The sequence below is a fragment of the Betta splendens genome, chromosome 14 (genome assembly GCF_900634795.4).
Source record: "Betta splendens chromosome 14, fBetSpl5.4, whole genome shotgun sequence".
Classification (NCBI taxonomy): domain Eukaryota; kingdom Metazoa; phylum Chordata; class Actinopteri; order Anabantiformes; family Osphronemidae; genus Betta; species Betta splendens.
This window is the reverse complement of record NC_040894.2, coordinates 6,536,961-6,564,444: the sequence shown is the minus strand read 5'-3', so window position 1 is coordinate 6,564,444 and position 27,484 is coordinate 6,536,961. Positions and strand designations below refer to the sequence as shown.

General features: G+C 42.6%; 3 protein-coding genes across 7 annotated transcripts; 1 reads left to right on the top strand and 2 right to left on the bottom strand.

Moving 5' to 3' along the window:
* Positions 1 to 455: 455 nt before the first annotated feature.
* On the bottom strand, positions 456 to 3,492 carry kcnj1b (potassium inwardly rectifying channel subfamily J member 1b). The gene is made up of 2 exons (XM_029174642.3): positions 3,081 to 3,492; positions 456 to 2,186 (listed from the first exon to the last, which is right to left on the bottom strand). The coding sequence occupies exons 1-2, from the start codon at positions 3,413 to 3,415 to the stop codon at positions 1,049 to 1,051; spliced, it is 1,473 nt and encodes a 490-aa protein (XP_029030475.1). The 5' UTR covers positions 3,416 to 3,492; the 3' UTR covers positions 456 to 1,048.
* A 1,542-nt stretch (positions 3,493 to 5,034) lies between these two features.
* Positions 5,035 to 9,066, bottom strand: foxred1 (FAD-dependent oxidoreductase domain containing 1). Its single transcript, XM_029174464.3, has 11 exons — positions 8,747 to 9,066; positions 8,163 to 8,383; positions 7,960 to 8,070; positions 7,675 to 7,793; positions 7,440 to 7,534; positions 7,209 to 7,310; positions 6,994 to 7,070; positions 6,607 to 6,767; positions 6,160 to 6,289; positions 5,957 to 6,061; positions 5,035 to 5,862 (listed from the first exon to the last, which is right to left on the bottom strand). Exons 1-11 carry the CDS (start codon positions 8,901 to 8,903, stop codon positions 5,608 to 5,610), a joined length of 1,533 nt encoding a protein of 510 aa, XP_029030297.1. The 5' UTR covers positions 8,904 to 9,066; the 3' UTR covers positions 5,035 to 5,607.
* Positions 9,067 to 10,367: 1,301 nt separating this feature from the next.
* LOC114869640 (F-BAR and double SH3 domains protein 2-like) lies at positions 10,368 to 27,033 on the top strand. Of its 5 annotated transcripts, none has more exons than XM_029174034.3 (20): positions 10,368 to 10,628; positions 12,628 to 12,725; positions 14,663 to 14,708; positions 16,975 to 17,051; positions 17,156 to 17,300; positions 17,870 to 18,003; positions 18,704 to 18,758; positions 18,846 to 18,974; positions 19,074 to 19,196; positions 20,353 to 20,448; positions 22,415 to 22,531; positions 23,118 to 23,216; positions 23,406 to 23,558; positions 23,648 to 23,782; positions 23,892 to 23,975; positions 24,104 to 24,293; positions 24,395 to 24,618; positions 24,761 to 24,947; positions 25,060 to 25,124; positions 25,221 to 27,033. In XM_029174034.3, the coding sequence occupies exons 1-20, from the start codon at positions 10,608 to 10,610 to the stop codon at positions 25,302 to 25,304; spliced, it is 2,262 nt and encodes a 753-aa protein (XP_029029867.1). In that variant the 5' UTR covers positions 10,368 to 10,607; the 3' UTR covers positions 25,305 to 27,033. The 5 variants fall into 5 exon arrangements, with proteins under 5 accessions (XP_029029867.1, XP_029029865.1, XP_029029866.1 ...); XM_029174032.3 differs by having other exon boundaries at positions 24,737 to 24,947; XM_029174033.3 differs by having other exon boundaries at positions 10,369 to 10,628; positions 24,104 to 24,287; positions 24,737 to 24,947.
* Positions 27,034 to 27,484: the final 451 nt, after the last annotated feature.

The following is a 27,484-nucleotide window of genomic DNA, read 5'->3' as shown; positions in this document are numbered from 1 at the left end:
ACTTCATCAGCTCATCTCCACTGAGCCAACGAATGCTCTGGGGGCAATTATCAAGACAACCAGATGCGACCCATCATCTCATGTTACCACCTGGTTCGAGCAGAGCCAAACTGGGAAGCGCTGGCCATCCCGCTGCCCCCCGGAGATACGCTGGCATGTGCATTTTATACATGAGGTGATAGTTTGATGTGAGGCTGTAGGTTTGATTTGCTGTGTGGTCTTTTGCCGCAGGTTTCTAGTTGATCAGTCACTTTTTGTTGAATTAATATTTGTCTTCCCTGTGCCAAGCAACATCAGACAGACTAAAAATGTCAAACATAATGAAGCTCAATGTCTACTGCAAATTAACTAAAATAAATATTTGGATAATTTGCATATTATACATATTCATTGTGATGAATACTAAAAGCTATCAAACCTCTGAAAACAAAATACAGGGAGACAGTTTATGGTGGAAAAGGGTTTATTCCAGCTATAGTTGTTACTTTCCCTGAGATGTTACACAGTGTAAGCTACAAAATGTGGACCGGTCACAATTTAAATCACTGCATTTAGTAGCTATGTTCACAGTTTCCTAATTATCAAGGCACACAAGATGTCATTGTGACAAAAAAACAGCACACAGTTAGTGTTTTAGTAGGAATAATGAGGCAACTTAAAAGGCTTATGCTACTTCTTATTTGCTCCCACAGCCTTTTATAGCACACAGTGTTTTCATTATAACAGGCTCAAGACCTAATCTTCTCAAGAAGTACCCACTGTGCCATCCAGTATTTTACCCCTTTCATCTACAACCCGTCAAAACTTCAATCCTTCTTCCTCCAGCTTCCACACATTAACGAGACAGGGTCCCAACAGTGATTCGATGGAGATGAGCGGCTTAGCGTTCGCTCGCGTCCCTTCGGCGGCTTTCAGCGTTTTTACAGTTCAAGGCAAACGAGGTGATGATAATTACATTGCTCACTGAACCAATATTCCTCCACCAGCGTGCGCAGACGCGCCGTACTGCGGCGCTTCGCTGACTGACTTGCAGCCAGAGGACGGGGCTTCACATTTTAGTGATGTCCACCGAGTCGTGAATGTCGATGGCCTGAAAGCCCAGGTTGTCAATGCCCACCTTCTGCTGGCTGTGGCTGTTGTGGTTGCGCTGGTCCGCGTCGGTCTCGAAGCAGTGGGCGCAGTGGGGCGTGGTGACCGGGACGCTCTTGGAAAAGTTGGAGAAATCCACATGATACTTCCCCACCTCGGAGCGGGAGACGACGGGCAGGAAGCTGTAGCCCCACTGGATCTCCTGCGGGATGTAGGAGGTTCGGACCTGACAGGAGGAGCTGGTGGACTCGGCCGTCCCGTCCAAGAAGACCACCAGCTCGAAGTCCTGCTGCGGGAGCGTGTCGGCTGACAGCTCATAGAAGGGGCTCGATCTGTTAATCACATGGTAGAGGGTCAGCGGGCAGACAAAAAACAAGTTATCCTTGCCCGCGTCCACCAAGAAGTCAATGTCTACCTGGTCCAGAATGATGGTCTCCCCATCGGGGGTGTTGGTCGTCCTGAGCAGCTTGCCGTAGATCTGGCTCCCGATTAGCAACGTTTTCCGGAGGTTGGCGACCCGGATCAGCAGACACAGGCGGCCTTTCTTCAGGCAGATCACGGCCGTGTCGCTGAAGGTCACGGTCTTGGCCCGTTTTTTGGGGAGGGAGATCTTGGCTAAGATAACGCCGCACATGAAACAGTTGATGAAGACGCCCACTAGAGACTGGACGATGATCAGCGCCACTGTGCCGGCGCAGTGCCCCGTCAGGGCCCTGCCGCCGTAGCCGATGGTGGTCTGGGTTTCCAGGGAGTAGAGGAAAGCCGTGGTGAGGCTGTTGACGTTGTCGATGCAGCGCGTGTGTCCGTCCCTTTGGTTCTGTCCGGCCAGATCCCCGTTGCTCTTGGCGATCCAGTACCACAGCAGGCTGAAGACGAACCAGCTGCCTGCGAACGAAGCCACAAACAGAAGCAGCACAAAGCGCCAGCGGATCTCCACGAAGGTGGTCCAGAAGTCCAGCACGTAGGCCAAGTGGTCGCCGTACTCGATGTTGCCGAACTCGATGTTGCAGCGGCCGTCCTTGCTCACCAGGCGGTTCTTGCGGCTCCGGTGCCCGGCTGGCTGGATGTGGCCCTGGAGCAGCTGGAACATCCTGGAGCTGACGGGGGGGAAGGGCCACATTAAAAGAGGCCAGGGGTGACGCTCATCTCTACCGTCAGCGTGCGCTCATATTGAAAATACTGCATCTGACTGGAGGGAACTACCCTGAAAACCAGCAATAGGTGGATTCTAAGCAGAACTGGAGTAAGGGCTCCACATTATTAAAAACCCATCAGTGCCCAGTGTGTTCGCTTCCAACTGAGCCACCACCTGCTGCTGAAAATACACACTGCTGCATGACATCTGGATTAGGCCCCAGCAAAACTGGGGAACGGGCTAAACGTTCACCATCTGCGTCCAGAACAAGTGCAGTGCAGCTCTGCATTACTGATCTACTCCAGCCTAGATGTGTGGGATTGGACCACGTGTCCCGCTGCAGTTCCTCGTTTGGGACATAGAATGATATAAACATTCAAAAGAAATATCTCATATATTCATGTTGTCAAGTTTTGAGGTATGAAGCAGGTCTTTGTTAGTTTCACACAAACACTAACTAATCCTAATCCTCATGCATATTTTAGTCTATGTGGGAACTTGCTGTTGTTGCTGGATGAACTGCTGGTTGTTTCGTTTGAATTATTGAGCCTCAACTGGAGTTTTTCTGACACACTGTCAACATTTGACTTGTCGTAGTGTGTTACATAATTCATAGAACCACTATTGTGTATATAACAGCACAATGGAGAAACTAGAGGAAGTACATTTCTATCAATCTGTAAATGATAAAAATGATTACAGCTACTGTGAGTAGAAATATGAACGGTTTACACACTTTGTTAGCAATAAAAACGGTGTCTCGAACTCCAAATATTCGCTCACAGTCCACTGATCCCACTCTTTTGCACTTTTGCCGCGTGAAAACAAAGAAAGAGAGAGTCGCCCTTCACCGTACCTGCTAAGCGAGACCATGGGCCCCGTCCGCTCGCTGGAGTTATGCTGCAGCTCCCAACGCCCTTCGTTCAGCAAGTGGCCATGGAGGCGTTGGAAAGATTTTAATCCACAGTGAAATTTCCTAATCCCAGCCACATGCCACCGTGCACGCTGGCTGGGCGCAGACAGGAGAGGAGCCGGCCCCTCGTGGGGACAGAGCCCACTCCTCTTCTCACAGACCGGGGTCTCCGCCGCCACTGGGTTCGAGGCGGCTGCAGCTTGCGGCCGCGTGCTGTACACCCGTGGGAAGGTGGGAGAGGAAGTCCTCCGTGCTTTTGTGTGAGGCACAAGGTGCATCTATTGAAGGAGCACCCATGCTGTTTTTGTTTTCAGCCCTGAGAACATTTGGGGATTTGAGTTGGGGCCTCGCAAAGAAATCCCCCTCGGGCCCCCTCCCTCTCCCCCTCCTGGAACCTGCCTCGCATTTACATGAAAATGAGGGACGACGTGCCTCGGCCCGAATTCCGCGGGGCTGCATGGAGACCGTTTTCACATCTGCTGAGCGTGTTCCCGTGTTGTGCTATAATACGAGCGACGGGCCTTGAACTGATAAGATGCCCCTCAGCAATGACACAGATGCCATTACGCTGATGAAAAGATGGGATGACTCAAGATGCAGATAGTGTTCCATGCTTTATTGATTCGGAGGCAGAGGCAGAGCAGGAGCCTGACAGGCTTCTGTGATGACTTTAATAACAACAGACTCCTGATATATGGTCGTCATCATCATTACAGGAAACGTTTTACATTCCAGAAAAGATTCCGGTCCACATCTCTCCTCTGTGTTTCCAAGAGACTTGACATCAGTCTAGTGTTAGTACAGTAATAGTGTGGATCAAATCTTAATCATTTTTTTAATAATTGTGCTGATCTCTGTACTTCGACTCCATATTTTATCTGCTGTTTTTGCAGATTGCATTTTTTGTGAGACCTGGATCCCACTGATGTTAGTCTCAGCTTGATGTAGTAGTGGATGATGATTATCTTCAGAGGAGCCTCTTCTTTCTTCTTGTGCGACGTGCTCGTGTGGTTTTGCCTGTGACTTTCAGTCTTGCCTTTTCTGGTTTCTGCTGGTGCACTGCATCCTCCTGCAGGAAGCGAAGCTCTGAGGGCTGTGGAGGAGGACTGTGGCTGATTGGTGGACGGGGGCTTCCGAAATGTATGTTTAGCGTGGCCAACGCAGGTTTGTAATCGTCTGCAGAATCTAAATAAAGATTATGTCTCACGGCTACACACAGTGGTTACACACACTCACTATGCTGGACATAGACAGATAACTGCTTTAATACTGGTGTATTCAACCACATGACCTTGTAAGCAGAGCTTGTCAAAGCTAATATCATATATATTCATCTTGATGCAAAACACATTACAGTTCATTAGGCATGCACCTTGAAACACGTTAGTACTATCAGTGTAGCAGAATAAGGAGCTTTCATTTTTCAGTCTCTACAGAAACCTGGCTTTGAATCATCAGCTTTAGGTTTATTCTACACACTCATGTTTCATGTTCAAATTTAAAAGGCTTGTCTCTGGATACGTTTAGAATAAATGCATTAATTCCCACATTGTTCAAATGAAACCGGCTTAAATCCCTCCTTCAGCTTGGATTCTCCCATCATCTCAAATCAAATTATCTGTCTGTCCCACTTGAATCGAATGCGACGACCAACTAAATGCTCTGTGCTGGTGCATTAATTTATATCAAACGTAACTAACACAGAAATGGCTCCATCTGGTGCACAATGCTTTTACAACACACGCAGTTACAGCTCAGTCCTCCTCCAAGTCTTTAAAGACCATCCAACTTAATTCAGTGCGTCACGCTCAAGCAGAAATTTGCAGAAGGCTCCCACACAAGTGCATTCAAGCACAGACAATACTGCTGGATACCTAAAATATAACATCCTAGCAGAGACACTGCAAAAGTTTTTAATAAAAACAGTGTCACAAAATACATTGAAATTTAAACAAACATGTTTAAACATTTTTTTAACATCAGGATATGAAAAGTGTACATTTTTATAATATCAGTCAATGTATTTGTGAGGTTGATCATAAATTTACATTCAATTCAACACATACAAATATAAAATAAAGTTTTATTTCATTCACTGCTAATATTCCGTAGAACCTGAGTGAATATAAGGAGCTGGAGCTTTGGTCGTTAGACGAGATGTTTTCTACCGGCTGCTTCCGAGGCATCGCAAATACTCCACAAAAACAGAAAATGTAGGCAAGCGTTTGCAGGCAACGTGCTGAGCAGTTACATAACCAGAATGGGCGTCACGGAATCCCATCCCTGAAAACCAGTCGTCTTGTCCCCGGAGATTGGACTTACAAAGAATTTTACATTGTCGTAACTAAGATTATGAAACTCTGCCAATGTGGCTGCACAACTAAAACAAAGTTTGGGCAACAGATTTGCCCATCATCTTTGCATAAACTGTCTGTCTCCACTGTCACTATTGGGTCCAGTGCCTCCTCCTCTACACGATGTTCCTCTCTAGCATGGGCTCCTTATCCAGGATCCGAGTGAAGCCGAATTCCTGCAAATCCAGAGTTGTGAAGTTCCCATCGAGGATCAGCTCTGCTACAGCGCGACCCACCGCTGGGGAGTGCTGCAGCCCGTGGCCGCTGAAGCCTGTGGCGAAGTACATGTTGGTGATGAGAGGGTGCACGCCGATGATGCCGTTCTGGTCCAGCGTGTTGTAGTCGTAGTAGCCTGCCCAGGCTCCGGTCACCTTCAACGAGAGAGCAAAGGTTTGTGTCAAATCCCAGCGCACATAACTACAGCTACGGGTGCTTTAACTGCTGGCAGAGCCTCCTAAACGGCACCTTCAGGTTCTCAAAAGCAGGAACACGATGGGCCAAGCTGGGCCAGACCTTGTCCTCGAAAAACTGGTGGTCCACCTCCAGATTACTGGTGTCCGGCTCCTCCGCCTGACGACACCACAGACAAATAGGGAGAGATAAAACACAATGTCAGAATCCAATCCCAATTACGCTAAAAGGTAAAAAACAGCAGCAGACGAACAAACCTCCACCGGTGACGCCCCAGCGATGTAGTTGCCTCCTAAACCTTCTCGCCTGAAGTAAATTCCAGAATAGTCGATGAGCATCGGACTGTCTAGACCCGGTCCATCGGGACAGTGGACCACATACACAAACCTGGGAGAGTGGAGGACAGATCTCTTATACGGGCTTCAACTCCTGTATTCTAACAACAGGATTGTTCTGCTCCTGAAGCAGTTGATAATGTGTTTCATGCTCCGCGAGGCAGCAATGACAAGGGATCCAGTGATTTCACAGAGAAGCTCAAGGTGTTTTAGTGCGGGAGCGGACAAACAAACCCCAGACATGGGCTGACATATAGTATAGTGTCTGGCTTTACCTCAACTACTAACAGTATTAAAGAGCATCTGACATTTTGGAAGCAGTCGGGTTGCTTTTGTTCAGAAAACGTTCCACTTAAGTAAATGGCCTACCTCTTCCGAGGCTCAACGGGCAGAGGAATATCAGAGATGCTGCCTTTGGGTCCGGAGCCAATTCCCAGCATCTCTGTCAGCTTAGCAGAAAAGGCCCCTGCTGCATTCACCACAATGGCGCATTGCACTGGCTGGTACTCCAGGCTGTTTGGCATCTGCACCTGCTCGAGACACAAGTAGTACAACACAGATGCTGTAAATTGACCACATGAATTTACCTACCCGCCTACGAAGCAGGGATTTCATTTACCAGTTGTGAATCATTCACAACACCTGGAAAACTGTAATTGTTACAAAACAACCTGAACATGTGTTTTTGTTGCTTTCATCCAGTTATACATTAACATTCCAGTGTAAACAGATATTCAGCTAGGCCATTTTACTCACTTTGACAGATTTTATTCTTCTGCAGCCCAGGAACTCTCCATCAGGTGATTTCAGTACGTTTACTGTATATTTAAAATCTGTGCAAGAAAAAAAAAATCAACTTGACATTACATGTCTGCATCTGCTACATAACTGAATAACAAATATAGCAGCAGAGTTCAGCTTAGTTAAGCACAAATTACTTTCAGAAATGATTGTTATGGTTTTAATCCAACCTGTAACTTCTCCAAAGCACTGAATGACTCCCATAGAGATGGCCTTCCTCTTGAAGGCGTTCAGTAGAGTCCAAGGGTCAAACCAGCCCTCGTTCTCCAAACCTGGAATGACAGGCGTAAACAAACACACACACATCAAATTTCTATAATTAGTGCCATGTTTTACAGGCTCTTATGCACCTTGTACTTCACACGCAACTTATTACTAGGTTATATTTTATTGGCACTCACCATATGAAGCGAGCGCCACGTCATCTGTGTTTACCCAGGGAAATTTCTCCTTTAATTGCGCAGGAGAGAGAAGTGACACTTTGGCTCCTAAAGAACTGGAAATAGAGGATTAGATAACAGATACACAGCAACTCCCCAAGGCACCAAGCTGCAAGTCAAATTTAATTTCCTGCACTTTCCACAGGAAAACCTGATTTCTACTGATCTGACAGCACAAATGGCAAAGAACAAACACCTCTGGGTTTTGTAGTTCTCCTCCATGATGTGGGCCACATCCTCACTGGCCAGGAAGAGGTATCCTGAGTGGTTAAACTGTAGGTCCACTGGGTCTTCATTCAACACACCAAGGTGCACCTGACAGGGGAAACAGTCACTCTATGTTACATAATGTATCACGTGTTGACAGCATAGTACAGTATAACATGACATGAGCATGTTTGCTGTCACGTATGTCATTTTAAAAGCTTGATGTAGAGCCAGTGCGCAGTGAGCTGACTCCAGTGGCCTCAGTGTGACCTACATTGATGTTTCTCATGAACTGTGCGGAGGCCAGGGAGAGTTGGATGTTCTCAGGCAGGGAGAACTGCTGTCGAATCCCCCCCACAGAGAGCACCGTGGACGCCTTGGAGTACTATAGAGAATCACGTGCAGAAAGATAAACATAAGAAGGACAGGGAAAGAATTCAAGTCACACTTTAGACTGACAAAGTCCTATTGCCTCACCGTTGGGTCCTTCTCCACCACAATAACCTTCACCCCTTTGGGCACTCTCTCCTTCTCCTTTAGCCAGTAGGCGATGGACCAGCCTATCACACCTCCACCAACGATCACAATGTCCGCCCTCTCCGGAGGAAGGTTGGGGTTGATCTCGAAGGGACTCCAGCTGCTCCCCGGCAAAGCGTCCGCAGCCTTTTTACGCATGGCTGCCAGCTGTGCCTCCAGATCTGCAGCACATAAGCACCGTCCATTAATAATTCTTCTATTCTCTAATTACAACACTCTAATTCGGCATATTTATCAAAACACATTAAAGCACATACAAATTATTATTTTGATGTATAATCTCGATGATTTTAAACTTCCAAACATTGCTCTCGTACAGAGATCCAGGAAGTGCATTAATGGTTTGTGTATACACGCCGAACTATAGATGAAGCTTTGATCAGCTGAACGTACAGATTCACACGTGACATACACGTTGTTTATGACTGTAGTGGAACTATACTCGACATTCTGAACGGAGCACCAACGTGCTTCTGCGTCACGAAGGCGTAATCGCGCGTATCACGCATTTCCTTGGCTCTCACCTTTGATGAAGTCGTTTCTGAGCGGCCTGCCTGTACTCAGGCTCTGACACAGGGCTAGATGTCCACGGGGCCATGTGAGCTGCTCGGTCACCCGTCTGGAGGCAAGTAATCCCGGAGCCTTCCACACTACCACGTGCAGCCTTCGCCACGCAGACATTGCCGGGCTACCTGAGCTAGCTAGTCGGCTAGGTTTGACAACAGTTCCGTGCAGACCCAAACAACAACACCTCTACCGATCATGCATGTCTACACCTGAAACTGGTGCAGCTGAACGTGGACTTTGACGTCGAGGTCAAATAGATGAGTCAAGTTAAAAACACATACAGCGTGAAACCCGTATCAAAATATTTTCTTCAAAATAAAGGCACACGTATGTACGACTTGCCTGTATGTGGATTTCCTTATTTATAAACGTTTGTGTATGTGTTTATAAGATGATTTGCAAGTAATTAAGGCTATTTGCGAAGCCAACGAAAGTTTTGTAATGTGAATGTTAATTTTAATGTTTTGTGCAATTCAGCCTATAGATTCAGCCGCTGCCGCTGCTCCTCTTATAATTTATTTTGAAAATCAACCGGAGGTTTAGCAAAATTGCTGCACACTTGACACTGTTTGAACTCGAAGGCAGTGACCTGTCATGTGATGATGTAGGACCAATCACAGTCGAGGACTGCTTTCCGCCCGATGTCAACCGCTGGAAAAACGGGAGAAACTAACTCGTACAGCGTTATCGTCCATCATCATGCTGTGCTCGAAGGGAAATCTTAACGCACAAATTAAATTAATTTGTCCAGTATAAAAGCTAACCAAGTTAACTCAGGCTTTAAAATTGGCATTCTAAATTTGTGTAAAAAGTTGTAGTTTTTTATCACTGCCACCTGTCGCCGCCACTTCCACAGCGTTTCCTCCAACGTGCTTTACACAGTTAAATACTAAAGCTGATTTAATGAAGATCTTTTAAAAATACATTTTGATGATACAAATGAAGGGTTATAATATTAATGATAAAATAATGAGTAATGAAAATGTTCATATATTTCATCCAACACTGATCTCTCCATTATTTGCCCCTTTCACCTAATTTGCCTTTCTGATGTTGTGGCATTGCATTCAAACTTGTCATTCTTTACCTGAGCTACACAGCGGGATTGTCTGCAGAACGACGAATACAGAGCAGTATTATGTGTATCCATTATAGATCATTGTTGAGTTTCTAAAATTCCTTCGGGAATAAATTAATCCAGGATGCCAGCACAATAACCGGCAGGGTGCAGGAAGTACAGTCACTGACCACATGTATATACGATCCAATGGATTGAGGCCTGGTGGGTGGTGGACTCATATCAGAGTGCGTTTCTGGTGTTTCATCTGTTTTACCCCCTCACTCAGCGAGATTGGGAAAACATGACAACTCCAATACTGTACGTGGCAAATAGTTCAAGGTTTAGTAAATAATTATGTACTTAAAATATTATAATATTAAAAATATTATAGTGTTAAACTATAAAAGCTATAATATATTAAAGTCTTACATTTTAGTAAATTCTTGAAATAAATCACCCCGCTTTTATTTTGAATATGGTATACGGATGTATTTTAAATCCATGCTGTTTATTTTGAAAAGCTTACCGGATGACGTGTTGCATCGCCGCGGTCCGACGCTCCGCGTTGTGTTTTCTCTTCCCTGGGGCCACAGTGTTTTCAACGGGACTCACTCGACTTACTAAATTACTGGACTCGCCATGGCGGCTTGACCCAGTCTGAAGTACTCGTCTTCTGTCGTTATCGCGCCGAGACATTTGCAGAAACTTTTCCACATAAACTCTCGTCTTTTGTCTAGTTTTTATGTCAAGAAATAAGGATGCAACCGCCTCCGAGAAAGGTAAGTTTTACCGTCGTAGCTTCCTGTGCTAACGCTGCTGGTCTGAAAAGCTCCGCGAAGAACGGGTGCATATTTAATGGTTGAAAATGTTCGCTTTGTTGCCAATGGGCTGGTGTAAACTACAAACACGGCGCTTCATCCTGCACAAGCGAAACCGTTTGTTGTCCCACAGCTTTGATTTGAATCTGCCATTTTCTTAAACCGCCAGGGAAAGAAGAAAACCTCTAAAAACAAGTCGCATGTGCAACAATTGTTGGGGTGAATAACATTAGCCCCGTTAACGTGCCCGTTCCCTCTCTCGCAGGGTAAACGCTCCGACCACATTACATGTAAAAACCCTAAAACCCTCCTGCAAGGGTTAAATGTGCCCACGCTACGAGCAGCGTCACATATTTTAACAAATAAGTGTTGTTTCGCGTGAAAACACTCGGGATCAGGTTGCCAGATATCGCCTTGGTCCGAATGTTGGAGACGTCCGCGGTTCAAGCGGCTTGTTGACTGGAGCGACACTGTTGAGTAGTAGAATATAGCTAAAACTTAGATTTAATCCGGTGGAAGTTATTTTTTTTAACTTCAGATTGACTTTTCTTGTAAAATGCAAAGTTTGAACTTCGTCAGTCAGAATGAATTTTTAATACATAACAGTTAATGAATAAGATTAGATTTTTATTTGTAGTTTGTTATTTTTTGTCTCTCAACTAAAAATTAATGGTTTGGGAAAGAAGACAACTCAACTTAAAATGATATTTATTACAATAACTAACCAACAGAGGACCACATTATAGTTATAAGCTTAATATAAAGTTTAATATACAGCTTTCTGTAGGTTCTGTGTATTCTGTGTTTGTTAGTATAATATTTCAATAAAATGGCTTATTTCTACCCAAATTATCTTGATGATGCTGATAAATGTAGATTTATTAATGTGTCTCATTTAGCCTTTATGAAGGGTAAATTAACACAGAATTGTTTTTGGTAGTCATGGAAGAATTGTGTGCAATGTTACATTTAATGTTACATTTATTGTTTTTAGAGAGTATCATGGAGACATTTTACCTTCTCTTCATTTTTTTTCCAATAGGATTTTTTCCAATCCTACAATAGCATAACTCAGTGTTTTCTGAAGCGTCATCTTCATTTTACTCATGAATGACAATGAATCAATGATCAATTGTAGTTGAACTCTTAATTTGGCTCGTCAAATAAATCAGAAGGGAAAAATGTGTTTCCTGTTGACAGCAGGAACATCAGTTACTAGTTATGAGACCTTGTCACCGCACATAATCTTTTGTCCTCCAGCCAGTAAAAACCCATTGGGTGAGCTACATTGAGGGAAGTAATAAATCATAGTTACGTAAGCTGTTCTATATGACTTACCTTAACTATTAAAATTCTTTATCTGTCTTGTTTTACTAAGAGTAAATACATAGTTAATGGGAAATCTGATCTAATGAGAAATCAGAATTTATTTAAGTTTCAGCTCTAATTTAGATTCTTGTGTGTTGTATCGAACAAAAGCGCAATTATGAAACAACGCATTGCTTAACTTATTTGCTGGGAAAAATAAACTTTTAAGTGTCAGTTAAAATATTGGTAATCTGCACATCTTTGTTAATGTGTTATTACTAATATATTATAGCGTATAGCTTACTATTGAAAAAAGGGAAGAAAGTAAGTTGTCCTGTTGACCATACTCCTTGTTTTCAGCAATGAGACCTGATCACTGTACTTTATAATTTATTGGTCAATTAGAAACCCAGAGAAATGGACTCTCGCCCAATGTTCTACTCTGTGATAGTGAGTGGAAAACAGTTTCACTAATACCAACCGTGCAGTCTAAAATGCTTACATACAAAATGTCTTGTCAATACCTGTGGTATTCTAATGGATCTTATAATAATTCCTCTAACCCACCAAACCTACTAGTCTTATTGTGTCAGCTGAATGCAAACGGGGGGCAGTCCACCTGTTTTTAAAAAGAGTCTTCTTCCCTCTCCAGGTCCGGGTCACCCAGGGACTGAAACAAACACATGCGGAGCAGATGAACAGATTACAAATCAAACACCAAGCTGAATGTGACCTCCTGGAAGACTTGAGGTGAGCAGTCAAAGGGCAAGTTGTAGACAAGGTCCATATAGCCGTTCCGCACACCTGTAACCTGTAAATCTGTCAGATTCTCCCTCTCCTCTTGTTACACTCAAAGATTCTCTCTGATGCTAACCAGTGTTTTTCGCCCCTCATCATGGCTCTGAGTGACATCGCAAAGTCCTACTTTGGATGATACATTGAATGAATCAATAAAAAATACTGAGGTCTTGTTACTTTTAGTATAAAATGTCTTTATCAAGGGTTATTAGTAGGAGCAGATGGGTCTTCAGGAAGTTACTTATAAAAGGAGCAGTCTGGCACATAACCCACATCACCATTCCTGTAAGAGAGCAATTGTTGTACAAATAAACAGGATACACAATGTCCAAGCTTTGAAGTTGTTTGTTTTCTTATATCATTCCTCAGTTTTCATAATCCAAACTAACCAATTTGCTGTAGCTTTAGATTAGATATATTTAGTATATAGATGTGAATTTGTGTCTAAAGACATCTTCACATATGTTCCCTGGAGAATGTCAGGAGAATCAGGCCTAAATGTTGTGCTTTCATAGTTGGACACGTTCTCACATGGGGAGAAAACCTGCGTATGTGCATGCGGGAGGCATGACAGGACACAGCGGAGATCGCATTCCTACGTTACCTGGACTTTGTACTGGGGCTCACATAATGTGGGCCATCTGACTTTGACATTTGTGTTCTTATAGTAATGTCTAGCTAAGTGGGGTGGGGGGGGTGGTCGTAGTCTCTAAAATGTTAGGATCAGGACTTCTCACAGGCAGTTTCAACACTGGACTCAGATGTGTAGGCATTTGAAAGGAGGCAAAGCCAAAGGTTGTGGTTGTGTTTTCAGTCTTAGTGTTGGGTTGAACTGACAGCCTACTGGCTCCCCACGTCCTGTCTGTGGTTGCTTTCAGAGCTCTGAACCTCCAAACAGCTGGAAGTTGCAGTCAGAGAGCTGCCAGATGTTCTGATTGCCCTGAATTCACTGTGGGAAGCTCCAGTAATGTTACTCCACCAGAAACAATGTGAAACTCAAGTGGGTCAGAATTCCTAAAGGTCACTCCTTAAACTTAGACGAGAAATGATTCAGCAAACTGGAAATTGCATCCGGTCGTCCGCAAAAACACTTGCGTAAGAACAAAGGAAGTGAAAGTGGGAGGGGGCAGTGTAGGAGAGAGATCCTTGAAAATGAAGGGACAAGAGGAAGGGAGCAAAGGCGGAGAGGGAAGCTCCCAGGAAGTACGCCAGATTGTTTAGAGGCAGGGTGGAGCATGGCAGTCAAGTCCTGACATGTTTAATGACTTAATGAGAATTTGGTTGTAGTCAAGTTTTTCCCAGGGCACTGACCTCTCTAATTTGCTCAGTCTTTTGTATAGATATATGCAATTTAGCTGGTTCCTGTTATAAATTAAGTTTGGGACAGTTAAAAGAATGTTAACTCACACATTACACATTTCATTTGAAAATGTATTTTACAAACCCTCAATTTTCAGCTTCTTAAAACAATTGAAGTAATATGTAGTTAGTCTATTCCAGTCACAAGTTGTTCACATACGCACCAGTTCTTACTATGCAGTTACATCAACAGCAAGCAATCATGGAAACACTAATATTCTGACCCGGTGTCAGAGCTTTCTTCAACCTTGTGAGGTGTGATCTCAGCTCTAATCGGGTCTCTTAGGATGAGGATGCAGCTCAACCTCTTTTTCCCTTTGCATGTTTGGATCGGTTCACCTATGGACTCATGCAAAACATGTTGAGTTTGGGAAAATTACAATAATGTGTTTCAGCACGCAAGTATTGTGTAAGCATTTGCTTCAGGACTATTAAATATATAAAACAAACTTGTATTAGTGTTATGACTTTAATTTGCCCAACTCAAGTGATTGAAATATGACTAGCATCTAACTCCTTCTTCTGTTTAGGAGCTTTAGCCAGAAGCGGGCTGCTGTAGAGAGAGACTACGCCCAGGTAAGCACAAAAGAACTCTGTGAAGAATTATTTCTTATTTCATTTCTCACCATGCTTGTTCACATCATCACCGCTTCTCTATGTCATTTGTGTTGCTAAAAATACAGTTAGTTTGTTCCATATTGTCCTCATGACACCATATGACAGCTGAGGGTGTAGCCTTAAGACAGCTCTTAGGTCTCATGTGGCCAGATATGTCATGAATGGAAACATGGAAACAAGTCACAGAAATAAACCGTGAGAGAGCGAGATGGCGATGACAAGTGATCCAGAGACTTGTTTCCTCTTCGCTCCTCTCTGCAGCTTCCTGGAGACATCAGTCAACTGTCTGAGAGTCGCCGCTCTCTGTGTTTAGACTTTGTTCAGGTTTTGCTCTCCTGTGAGGAATGTCCACCACCGCTGTGAAGAGTAGAGGCATGTCTGTAGTTATCTAGCTAACGTAACTGGGTCTGTGTGGTCGTTTTGTTTCTGGTTAGGCTTAAAAACTGGGGCTTCCTGTAAAAGGCCATCTCAGAGCTACATATTACCAGTCAAAGGTCTCACAGCTGATACTGATAAACATATAAATAATAAATCTGATTGCACCTTGTACTAGTTTTCCATGAACAGCAAAATGTTTCGGGTTCGTAGGTCAGCAATAAAGAGGAACTGTCAAAGAGGAACTTCGATAAGTGTTTCAGTAAAGCAGGTGAAGTATGATGCTGGTCAAGTCTGTGGTGGAGCTGAGCCTGGGAAACATGAGGCGCTAACATTTGTGTTTACTCCTCAAAAGGTTGTGATCAAGTGTGTATATATATATACATATCAACCATGTATTGTATTATATTATATATTCAACCATGTATGTTTCTGGAAATATGGCTTAGTGTTCTTTATTAAACACCCTCTGAGCTAGGTCACCCTAAATGCATTATACCACAGTCAGAGACAGATGTGGATCAGGAGGTAGGGAGGTTGTCTAACAGTCCTGGGGTCAGGGGGTTGAACAACATCAAATGTGTGTGTCGGGATGAAAAAGAATCAGTTACAGTTTCCGTTTAATGCAGCATGTATTAAATGACGCAGAGGTGCAATCATAATTGATAGACTAATAACATTCAGCTAAACTCTTCAGGAAGGACTCACTGATAAAAAAGTTCTGCGTTAGCTTATTTCCTGTGAGAGAAACAGAGGTGGAAAATCTCTGATAACCTTTAGCTGCATTATTTATGGTGCTTGACGGGATTCATGTGACATTGTCACTTGGCATAAAAGATTTATAATGTTTCAAGGAAAGAGGTGGGCGTACTATCTAATGAGTTGCTTTGTACTGTGAGAGATATGATCCAGCCAAGTTGATGTTTTTGTACGTATGCTAATTTCCAGACTGTACAGCAGGAAAATCTATTTTATCAGCTGAATCTATAAGTAGAAGACTGTTACTAAAAAAGTGTGCTAGTCAAGATCATCATCTGCATACCCATGTCATCCAAATACTGTAAAAGACAGATGTCATCAGAACTTATTAAGGTGCATTCAGATCTGTCATCCCCAGCTTTAAAATTAGCTGCGAGTCTCCTGTGTGACTCTGTGCTGCCTGCCTGTTGTGTGATCAATTAGACACCCGCTGCCAATGCTCGAATCAAAGTGGGTCAGAGTGTCTCTGGAACGCTTTGTTCCCTTCAGTTAAACCCCACTCTCTCTCTCTCTCTCTTCCTTCTTTACATGCCTTTTCGGGGTCTCCTACACCTGCAGGCTCTTTTAGCCATTAGCCGATTGCTATTCAAACCACGCGGTTTGATTAAAATGTCGTCCTCTGTCTTACTCTTCCTCCGCTGTCCTCACATCCCTCCTCCTAGTTCCCATCACACTATTCAGGCCTGTCTGCTGGCCCAACTCAGTCTGATTCTCTCTCTCTCTCTGAAGCAGTACAATGCCCGGGTTTGTGGCACTTTTGAAACTTTGGCACCAAGACCAATGAGTTCAGAGCGACAGCCTAGCTGTCCTCAGGACCAGCTAACAGGGTTGTCTTTTCACAGTGGACAGAAGAAGGATAGATGGGCTCATTTCCTTAATGGGCACTTGTTGTGGGCACAATAATGTATAAATGTTTAAAAAGTGAAAAATTAGATGTGTCCTCTGTTTTTTGTGTGTGCTCTGACAGTCTGGTGGTTTATAGCAGCAGGTCAGGGAGATTCATGGCCTTCTAAGCTCGTCCATGTGAATATTAGACACAGGAAAGGTGTCATGGGTGAAAAGTCACCATCTCTTTTGTTTTCTTTTTCAGGCTCTGCAGAAGTTGGCAAATCAGTATCTGAAGAGGGAACTGCCGGAGATCCTAACCGATGAACAAACAGACCACAGGTAACATTGCTTAAACTACGGGAGAATTATTTTATTTCTGTAAAGATGTGATTTGTGAGTTGTTTAAAGCAACTTGTATGCATTCCTGTGTACGTTTGATTCAGGAACATGTATTGTGTGTGGAGGGCCTATCTGGAGGGCACAGTCCAAGTCACCCAGTCTAGAATTAGTGCCTGTGATAACTACAAAGTCCAGGTAGCCGACCCGGTCAAAACAGCCAGACTACAGAAGGAGCAGCAGCTCCGAAAGGTAATGTAGACCTGCAGCTGTGCTCAGGTTTCAGTTCCTTACACACAAGATTTGCATAGTGCCATTAATTTAGCAATTTGGTGAAATCACATCCACCTTTGTGTTTTTTTCTGGACAAGAGCCAAATTTAACATTTTCAGTAACATTTTGAGATGTACTCAAGCGTATGAAAGGGCCCCACAAGTGACCATAGAGCCCCACTTTGGTAGAGAAAAAGGATTTTGGGCCCCTGTATCCTGTATCATTTCGAGTCATAAAAACTGTATCATTTCGAGTCATAAAAATAAACCAGCTTGTAAGTCAGAATTTACCAGGGCTAAAAATAATTCTGGGCCTGAATGTATCGAACTGTGCAACAGCTTGATTACAAACCACAGTCAGGTCTTGCTAAGTGAACAACAAACATACAGTAAAGGGCACTGCTCCCTGGTTTCTGCTGGTTCCATTACTCTGACATGAATAATGTATTGTAAACTGCAGGCAATGAGAAATTAAGTAATTGTGCAATAAAATAATTTTCAGGAAATGTAAAGTGCTTTTGTTTTTCTGTGTCTCATTATGACCAACAGTCTATTGAACAGTTGGCAATGGTTCAAGCTGAGCTGCAGGAGTCGGTGAAGGAGCTGACCAAGAGCAGGAAAAACTACCTGGAGGCCGAGGCGATGGCGCAGGCTGTGAGAGAGAAGGCAGAGCTGGATGCCAAGTATGAGCCAAATTTGCCTTATGGCTTTAATTCATGGAGATTATTTGTGTTAAGCTGCCTAGTGTTGTATATATGTGAGAAACATCTGCAAAAAATAAAGGAACAGATCTAAAACGTTTAAAGAAACCTTTAAGCAGCTGTTTGCAGCACAGTTTCTGTTCTTTCTGTCTGGGAATTTGTTCTATCTCTGTCAGAAAGTGAAGGCCTGTTCCCGACCATCTCTGTAAGACTATGTCTTATTTAAGGTGGAAAACATCAGCAGATTAATCAGAGAAACATTCAGCCTGTTGCTGTGCGAGACTTGTTTCTCCTCTGTCTCTCACTCTCCACGCTTGCACAACATGAACAGCTGGCACTTTGACTCACTACATTGCAGACATTTTTCTGCCCATCAGGAAAGTTTATTGTAGAGCCAAGGCACAGCTCCGTGAAGTTTTGCTGTTTGTTATGTTTGCTGTGTGGGTTGGCACTTATTCTAATACGAGCAATACGTCTTACTCATTGGCCTGTTGTCTGTAAAAACACGCACACAGCTAAAACATATTAATTGTATCTCCCAGGTTTTCTTGTGTCAACAGTCTAATTAACCTTAGAATTAAATCTACTAGTGATTAAAGATGTTTTTGAGTTGCAATCACTTAATTTCTGGTTACATTCACGCAACCTTTTTTTCTACAACTTGCATTTTTTCTCTGTTCAGGTCCAAGCTGAGCCTCTTTCAGTCCAGATCCAGTCTTCAGAGAGCAAGTGTAAAGGTATGAGGTCCGACATCCAGAGACCAGACTTTCTAGAGCCACACTGAGTCAGCCGTGTGATTTTTTTTTTTTTTTTTTATGTTTCAGATTAAGGCCAAGAGAAGCGAGTGTAACTCCAAAGCCACTCATGCCAGGAACGACTACCTTCTCACACTAGCAGCCGCTAATGCTCATCAGCAGCGCTATTACAACACCGACCTGATGGAGTGCATCAAGGTAGAAGCCTATATCAGTGGGCTGTGTGAATAGAGTGAAATAACTGTATTAGATGTATACAGGCAACATAAAATAACATTATTTTGTGTGTTTTTGTAGATTTTAGATGGCAGAATATATGAGCAGGTAAAAGATTATCTGGTCTCACTATGTCAGACTGAGCTGGAAACTCACGAGACTGTCCACAACACGTTCAACCAGCTTCTGCACAGCTCAAACGGGGTGAGTCTGCAAGCTGTTATGTTGACTGATTGATTGTGTGCCGCGCTTTTTCAGCATTTCAAGATGTTAGGCAAAACAAAATTATTAAAATATCAAAAAAAAATATTAAGCCGCTTGTGAATGTTTTGAGTGTTCAAATTAACTCTGATAGGTGATTCTTGCTTTTTATCGCCAGTTGTCGCCAGCTATAGCAGCGCTGTAGCATTAGCAGCCTAATGGTGACAAAACAGTAGAACACATAACAACTGAGCTGGATGTATTTAAGCTAATATAACCATTTCTTAGCCAGCAGCATCTTAAGGAATGTTTGAGGAGCTGGGTTGTGTTCACTGCTGCTAATTAATTAAAATGGTTTGAGTTACCTCAACGTTACTCTGTTACATAGTCTTGAGCTGCTCTTGGCCTGTTCAGGTCACCTCCTCCTCTTTTGTCAGAATTTGTACCTGTGACAGAATATGAACAAAATATTGTGTGTATTGAGTATAGTTACACTAATTTTTGTCCATTTACCTTCTCTTTATCATGTGATGTTTAAACTTTGTTACAAAATCTTCTCCCCTACTCTCATTTTGGTGTTTGTTTTAATGTTTATACTGATCTTTTACTGGTTTTACTGGTCTATGATGACAATTTTCTGCTTTGACAGAAAACTGTAAGACAAACTTTCTCATTATCTGGACATATTCTGGGCACAACACAAACTGACAGCGTTATATAATGATACTGAAAGAGAAAATACAAAGATGAATGCTAAAATGTAAATATAATGATATCATCTGTACAGTGTGTCTAAAATCTACACTATCAAGTATCCAGTTGTACAAACTGAACTGTTCTGCTCCATAATTCTCTTACTCCTGCTGGATAATAAAATACATCTGCCACCAGCATTATAAAATATTTTCAGACATAATCAGTCACAAATTTCTTTTTAAGGGATGTGTGTTTGCACGTGGCCTTCTCAGCTTTTTCTTAGCATCTGGAAGCAAATATTTGTTTGTTTAAAAAAGCAAGCAGATAAAGTTACAGTAATCTGCAGAACACATGGCTTCCACCACGCTTCCCCTGAACCTAGAGAAATCAAGAAACATGACACAATAATAGCAAGCGTTGCATTTATGTGTAAATGTGTTTTTTCCCCTCACCACACACGTAGGTGCTGCAGGAGTTTCACCAGCAGCTGTTTGTACAGAAGAACTCGATGTTTCAGCAAGCTCCAGACTTCCTGTATCAGCCCATCGACTCGGATACGGTAATCCTGATGTTTCTGTTTATGAATGTGAAGAGTACAACACTCCAGACCAGATGAGAAAGAGCAACAAGTCTCGATAGAGTATTTTTAAACATGGATATGGATTTGCTTGGAAGTCCATATTTTTGGTGATTATTAAAGCTGGTCTGGTCAAAAAGGCAACACACGACAAAAGTCTTCATTCACACACATTTGCAACCTTTGGCTGCAGAAATTCTCTAACATATTAACTTTGTACCAGCACAACTTTGGCACAATGTTCATCTCATAAAGGAAAAAATGCTGCTCTCTCATTCACATCGTATCTGAGCATATGTCATAGTTTGGATATTTTTACTAGTATTTTGCTAGAATGTGAAGAAACATTTATTTTGAAGGTGTGTCTCATGTTTGGGCTGGGACTGAATGTGGGCTTTCAGAGTGACTGTATATAACATTATCTCATCTCACAGTTGTGTCCAGCACAGAGACCTATAACAGGCAGCGTCTCAGGCATCTCTAAGCATATGAGATCATGAATAGCACGACCTGAACTTTGACCAGTTTGAAAACGTGCAGTATTTACTTTCGTTTGAATCACTATCTCAAAGCTCTGGCTGCATTACATTATGAAACTGCTCTGTTGTCATGTTACGATTGTTGCAACACAGCTGGTGAAACTATGGTAATGTTTAATTTCCTAAGGTTTTAAAATCCTTATTTGTTGAATTGACCTTAGAGCTTCTTGCCAACTGATAAGTCATTTAATTATTAATCATTTTTTTCATTACTGGATTGTGTTTTATTGTGAAAAATGAGGCCAACTGACTTCAGCATTTTTTATTTACGTTGGTCGTTTATTGCATTTTTGCCATCTATAAACGGAGGCTAAAATAAGCCTCATGAATGTCGAGATCAGTTCCAAACCTTCAGAAACCGCCCTGCCTGTGATTTACTGCTGAGTTAAGTTGTAGATATAATATAATCGAATTAGGTCCACAGATCGCATACATCTTTGAGCCACACTAGACCGTTGCCCAAATCTGCAGGTCCTTTTCTCCTCTGCATCGGCCCTCTGCTCTTTTGGACAACACTGGACAATTTGTTCAAACTAAAAATGCTGGTGTTGTTTTCATTGGAAGTCAAACAAGCAGCACCCTGTTCCTAAAGAAAACATTAGTGGTGGAGAGCCTAGCTTGCCTCCCTCCTCTAACTCACTCCCTCCAATACCACTTGCACCAGACAGAGGGATCCGGGAAGGAATGAAGCTGAACTGGGAGGGAGGGGCAGGAGGTAGGTCGGGGCCTGTGAACGGCCCATATGTGAAAAGGAGGCATTGTGAGCGGGCCTCATCAGAGTGCACTGACCCTTCCCACCCCTGCCTTTCCCTCCATACACACAGACACAAATGCACACACAGCTGTTGTCATGTGGAAAACTCTTAACTCATTTGGACTTGTGGGCATATAGCATTTATTTGTCTAGAAACACAAGTCAAGTTAAATGTTTGTTGATGTATGAATGTGCAGTTATTTGCAGGCATCTTCACTATATTAAGATTATAAGGAAACGGGCTCCGCCGACAAAACTCAGTTAATGCGGAAAAATGCATACATGTTCCTGTGAAAACCCCAAAAACATTAACACACGCTGACTCCACTATTTGCATTAGGTTGTGAAAAGTGTATTTGTCCAAATATTCAAATATTTTTTTTGTTATGGTGCTGAGATGAATGGTGAATTCAAATTGCACCGAGGTCCAGATACAGCCTTAACATGCACATAATGTTTGGCCTGCGCTGTTTAGAAAGAAGTTGCCTCATTGATGTTAACACACACAGCGGTGACTTACACACTTAAAGGCCTAAAACAGTTCTAGTGCTTGTTGTGAGGCGAGTTAGAATGAACGTGTCACTTTTTGTCTGACAACTAATCATTTATTGCCAATAAAAATTTAAAAAATTCTATACATAAACTGTTTTTTTAGGTGACACAGCTGCAGCGAGAGAGCGGAACAGCGGAAGAGCACAGCCTGGACAAGGAGGCGAGGAAATGGGCTAGTCGTGTGGCTCGAGAGTACAAGAGCATCATCCACACACAGAGGGTGAGAAACCGGTGACAGCAGTAAAGCAGTGATGATAAGAGACATGACGTTTTCCTTGTTTTATTACTATAGATAACATAAAAATGACAATCTAATATTGTGTGTAGCTTTGCTTATGTGGAGCATGTGTTAAGGAAACAATAACACGTTATGTAATCATTAGTTTCTTTGAAATCCCAAATTAGTTAAACTAATGGTTCAATACGACACAGATGTTCGCTACACTGTTTGGCCTTTACCAACTTAGCAATTATTGAGTTCATAATGATAATGATGAACCTGGAGATCATAAAATCATTAGACATTTCAAACAGCCACTGTGGTAAAGGAAGCAAAAGCATAAGCGCATGAGCGTTTATCCTATGTTTGGTAGTGTTTATAGTGTAAATAGTGACGATAAGTGTTTTTCCATTATTGCGGAATGAGTTTGTTTCCAGCAAACAGTAAATGAGTCACAGTGTCTCCAGTGATGCTCAGTGAAATGTCTTTAATTAAGGGATTTATTGTTCAACAGATTCTATTGAGTGTTGTTTTTTATGGATTTTAAAACCTGCTTTGAATTCTAACTTTGTTCTAATTTTTTTAGGCACTGGAGGAATATGGGACCCAGGAGCTGTCCGAACAGAACAACAGCGAGCTGGAAACCAAGATGGAGGTGGCCCGGCAGAGTCTTCGGAGGGCAGAGGTTGTGTGTCTGCGTGTGTGTCTGTCCTGCTGTTGATGTGGCCCTAGTTCACCACCTACTGGTTCAAATGAGATAACGCATTTATTTATTGCAGAGCTGCAAATCCACAAGAAACCATGAGTCTGCACCTGTTTTGCATTTGCATGTGCTTTATATATTTTTTTCAATTTTTTAATTCTTTGATGGCAGACAGTGAAGGTTAAAGCAGAGGCCCGTCTGGATCTGCTACGGCAGGCAGGAGTTGCTGTTGAAACATGGATGAAGAGTGCCATGAACCAGGTGATGGAGGAGCTGGAGAATGAACGCTGGAACAACCTCAGTACCCACGATCCTTCACTTTCTGTAAGATTAACAGCACAAAACCATGAATACAGAAATAAGATATGACGTAAAGGTCAAATTCATAAATGTATTTTTTTGTTCATTTTTAGGGCACTGCAGATCTGGACAGGGAGGATGAGGAGGAGATGGAGGACAGCGGAGAGGTGTTGGATGACAGCAGCTCCAGTCCATCCAGTACCTTGAGAAACTATCCTCTCATCTGTAAAGTGCTCTACTCCTACAAGGTACCAACAAAGGAATCCAAACAGCTTTTATGTCTGTGCATAGTTTTAGGTGTCTCAGTCGTCGTTGAATTTATGTAGTGTTTCATTCATGTACAACATCTATTTTCAGGCCTCTCAGCCAGATGAACTCACGATCGAAGAGCAAGAAATCTTGGAGGTTATTGATGATGGTGACATGGAGGACTGGGTCAAGGTACACGTCACCTAACGACCTGACAACCTGACCTGCCCTTTAATTATCCTAAATTAATTTGTTCTATATTTCCCACCAAAGATCTGTTATCCCTAAATATCTGCATGTTTTTTTTTCTGCATTTTCAGGCCAAAAACCGCAGCGGTCAGGTTGGCTACGTTCCAGAAAAGTACTTGCAGCTACCTTCCTCCAACAGCCTGCTGAGTATGCTGCAGTCTCTGGCCGCACTGGACGCCCGCTCTCATTCTTCCAGTAACTCCACTGAACCTGAAACTGAGCTACCAACTGGCTCTGTCAACGGAGACTCCAGTGGTGAGGGTCAGCTCTATTAAATGAATGCTGATGTATTCATTTACTTACTGCCATACATACAGCCACAGGACTGTCTGAACCCAGATTTTTACTTTAATCTTTTTCAGTGTCATTTGCGAAGGCCCTGTATGACTATGCGGGGCAGACGGATGAAGAGCTGTCATTTCCAGAAGGTGCCATCATCCGCATCCTGAGCAGAGAGACCCACGAGGATGACGGCTTCTGGGAAGGAGAGTTCAACGGTGTCGTTGGCGTCTTCCCTGCAGTTCTCGTGGAGGATCTCACCAGTGCCAGTGAGAATGGAGATGGACCAAAGGACGGCAGTGCCCAGGTATCTTCAGTCAGTGATTCCTGATGTTTCATCCATGTACATAATACTCACTAAGACCCTGTTAGAACTAGTGTGTGGCACATTCACCTACAGCAGTGTGTGCTAAAATCAGTTTCAGGCTTCCCCTTCTACATTTGCTCAGTGCGACCGATCGCCTCGTAGTCCCTTCCAGCCCGGACCTCTGCACAGCAGCCCTCTTCAGACGCCCACCATGTCCTCCCCTCAGTCGAGTCCTCGCAGCGCTACAGCCTCCCCTATAGGCCTGCCACCCTCCTATCACAACGGCCATCACAGGCCACCTCCAGCTCCACATAAAAGTCCCTTTCAGAGTAAGAGTCACTAGTTTGTCTGTAAACCAGAGTGTGATATCAGAAATGTGTTGACAGCTGTGGCGATTTTCAAAATCTAAAATTGTTAGTTATGATTATGTGTCCTCTCCAGGTCCAGTTCAAGGCTCCCCTCAACCTCCAAAATACCCAGAGAGCGGATCTGGTACCATTCGGCCTGTGAGTAAACACAGTTCATTTGTGTGATTGTGAACCTCAAACAATAGTTTTATTACAGTTGGTAGCGGTATTTAATTTAGCCTTTGTTACTTCCAGGTTCGCGCTGCTCCTCCGCCTCCAAAGCAGCATCCTCGCGGGCAGGTGAAGCGGCGGGAGGAGGTGGAGATCACGCTGGTGTGAAGGTGACACCCTGGCGGTGGCAGCGACAGCAGCTCGGCTGAAACATGCTAGGACTTTGTGAATCTGTGCCTCTAAACACACACTCCCAGAGGAAACTCCTGTCGGGCTGGGAGAGGCCCTGCACTCTAACCTCTTATCCATTCACACAACGTTAAAAGGCTGTGGAGGGAAATTGTGCCTTTCTCTTAATATACTCTAACATTTCCTGAACTCCCTTACCTCACATTTATCTTTTATTTGACTTAAATGATAAATATTGTAATTTTTATTCAAAGTTAAGAATCCCTGCTCCATCTATTTCCCATATGTGAATCAGTTGAATATTTCATTTCACATGATAGAATTCATGTGATATCTGTGAGATAATAAACACTCACTGGCCTCTTTATTAGGTAGCTACTAGTTACTCATGTAGTTCAGTCCAATATAACAACAACAACAACAACCCACCAGTTGTCACTGTAACATTTACTGTGCAGCTCTTTAACTCTGGTATCAAGCTGTCGAGTCTTAACAATTCGATTCATTCTATGCAACAAAGTTCTATTTGTAAGGACTTCACAGCATGTTTTGAACATGTCAACACAAACCAAACGTCTGGTCGTCTCCACACTCAGTCAAAACGCCAGCAACAGGTGAGGCTGGTCCTCTCCTCGAGCACATGTCCTGTAACTGCACACAGTTACGCAAACAAGGGAAAGTGGCAATTTTAGTTAGTGACTCTTACGTCAGTAGGGAGAATCTCCTGCAAAGGTCTGATCAGAAAAATTGATCCTTTTTATGGTTAGTTTTAGACCCCTATTCTTATGTTGGTTTTCTTTGCACGAAATGCTGAGAAATGACTAAACATTTAAGGGGGAAATGTAGTATGTACAAGCATAGTGTAACATTTTTTTCCTTCATATTTTGTAAAGATTAGAAATCTTGTGACACCAGAAATGTTTTTCTGGTGAAAGCATTGATTTGCTGAGGAGAAGGATGCAGTTTACACTGAGGTCATGTGTAGTTTAAACATGCCTTTATTTTGAAAGAGGAAACCATCCTGAGCTGCTAGCTGTCCAACTTAATATCTATACTGTCTTAGTGAAGCACTTTTTGATGTCTTCTTATTCCTTTACAGTATTGTGGATGCTACATTGTTTAATATTTTGTTTGATGTTTTGCTTATCAGATATATTGCTATAAATTCTTTTATCAGCTCATTATTTAGACTTAAATAGTCATTGTAGTGTCTTTGAGATTTGACCTTTTGATCATTGATTGTTTTTGAAATATTAATAGTTTACAGAGAGTATGGAGATAAATATCTGTACAAATAATAGCACAGCTTTTGTTTTTTTGTTTTTATAGATTTAGTATTATAAACCTATTAATCCATAGTTCAATTTAATCAGAGGAAAGAGATATCTGTCAGCCATGTTGCTGTGCTCTCGTTGATCTCCTTGAGATCTGAATGACCTCAAACTTATTTTTGAAGTTTGCATTTACCCAGCTGTATTAAAAAAAAGTTCATTGTCAAACCTACGGTTCTTTTCCGAAACAAAGATGTTCCTGTTGCTACTGGTTCTGTGGTAGTTCTGAATCTAAAAGTTCAGTCACAACCTGCCCATGTTTTACAGTATAAGCTCTGCAGAGCCTGTTGAGCATTATATTTACACACTATTGGATGTTTAACTGTATTTATTGTGTACAAATAAATGTGAAATAAAGATAGCTTACATGAAACAGAGTTGAGACTTTTGTATTGACCTTTTACACATATATGTAGCTTCAATCTTTGAGTTTTTTTGTTTCACCTTTACCTTGTTAAACCTTTTGGTTCACTGTCACATTACTTTTATTTTCAACTGTAACTAGAAGCAGTCAGAAAATGTTGAGATTAGTTGGAAAAGCATTTTAACAACTGAAACGATAAGAGACAAAGAGAGAAGAGACGTTTTAAGATGACATCACCCTTTACTGACCTCTGCTGGTGTGAACCTCTATCATCATGAGGTGTCTTGTCATTAAACCTTTAGGCTTTTAAGCACCGAGCCATCCTGCAGGATTCAGCTCCAGGGGTTAGGGGCTCTTGTTGTATTGCACATAATAATGATAATAATAATAATCACAATCAAGGTTTTAGGTCTGAGGAAATATTTACCTAACAAAAACAAGATTAAATATTTGCAGTTGTGACT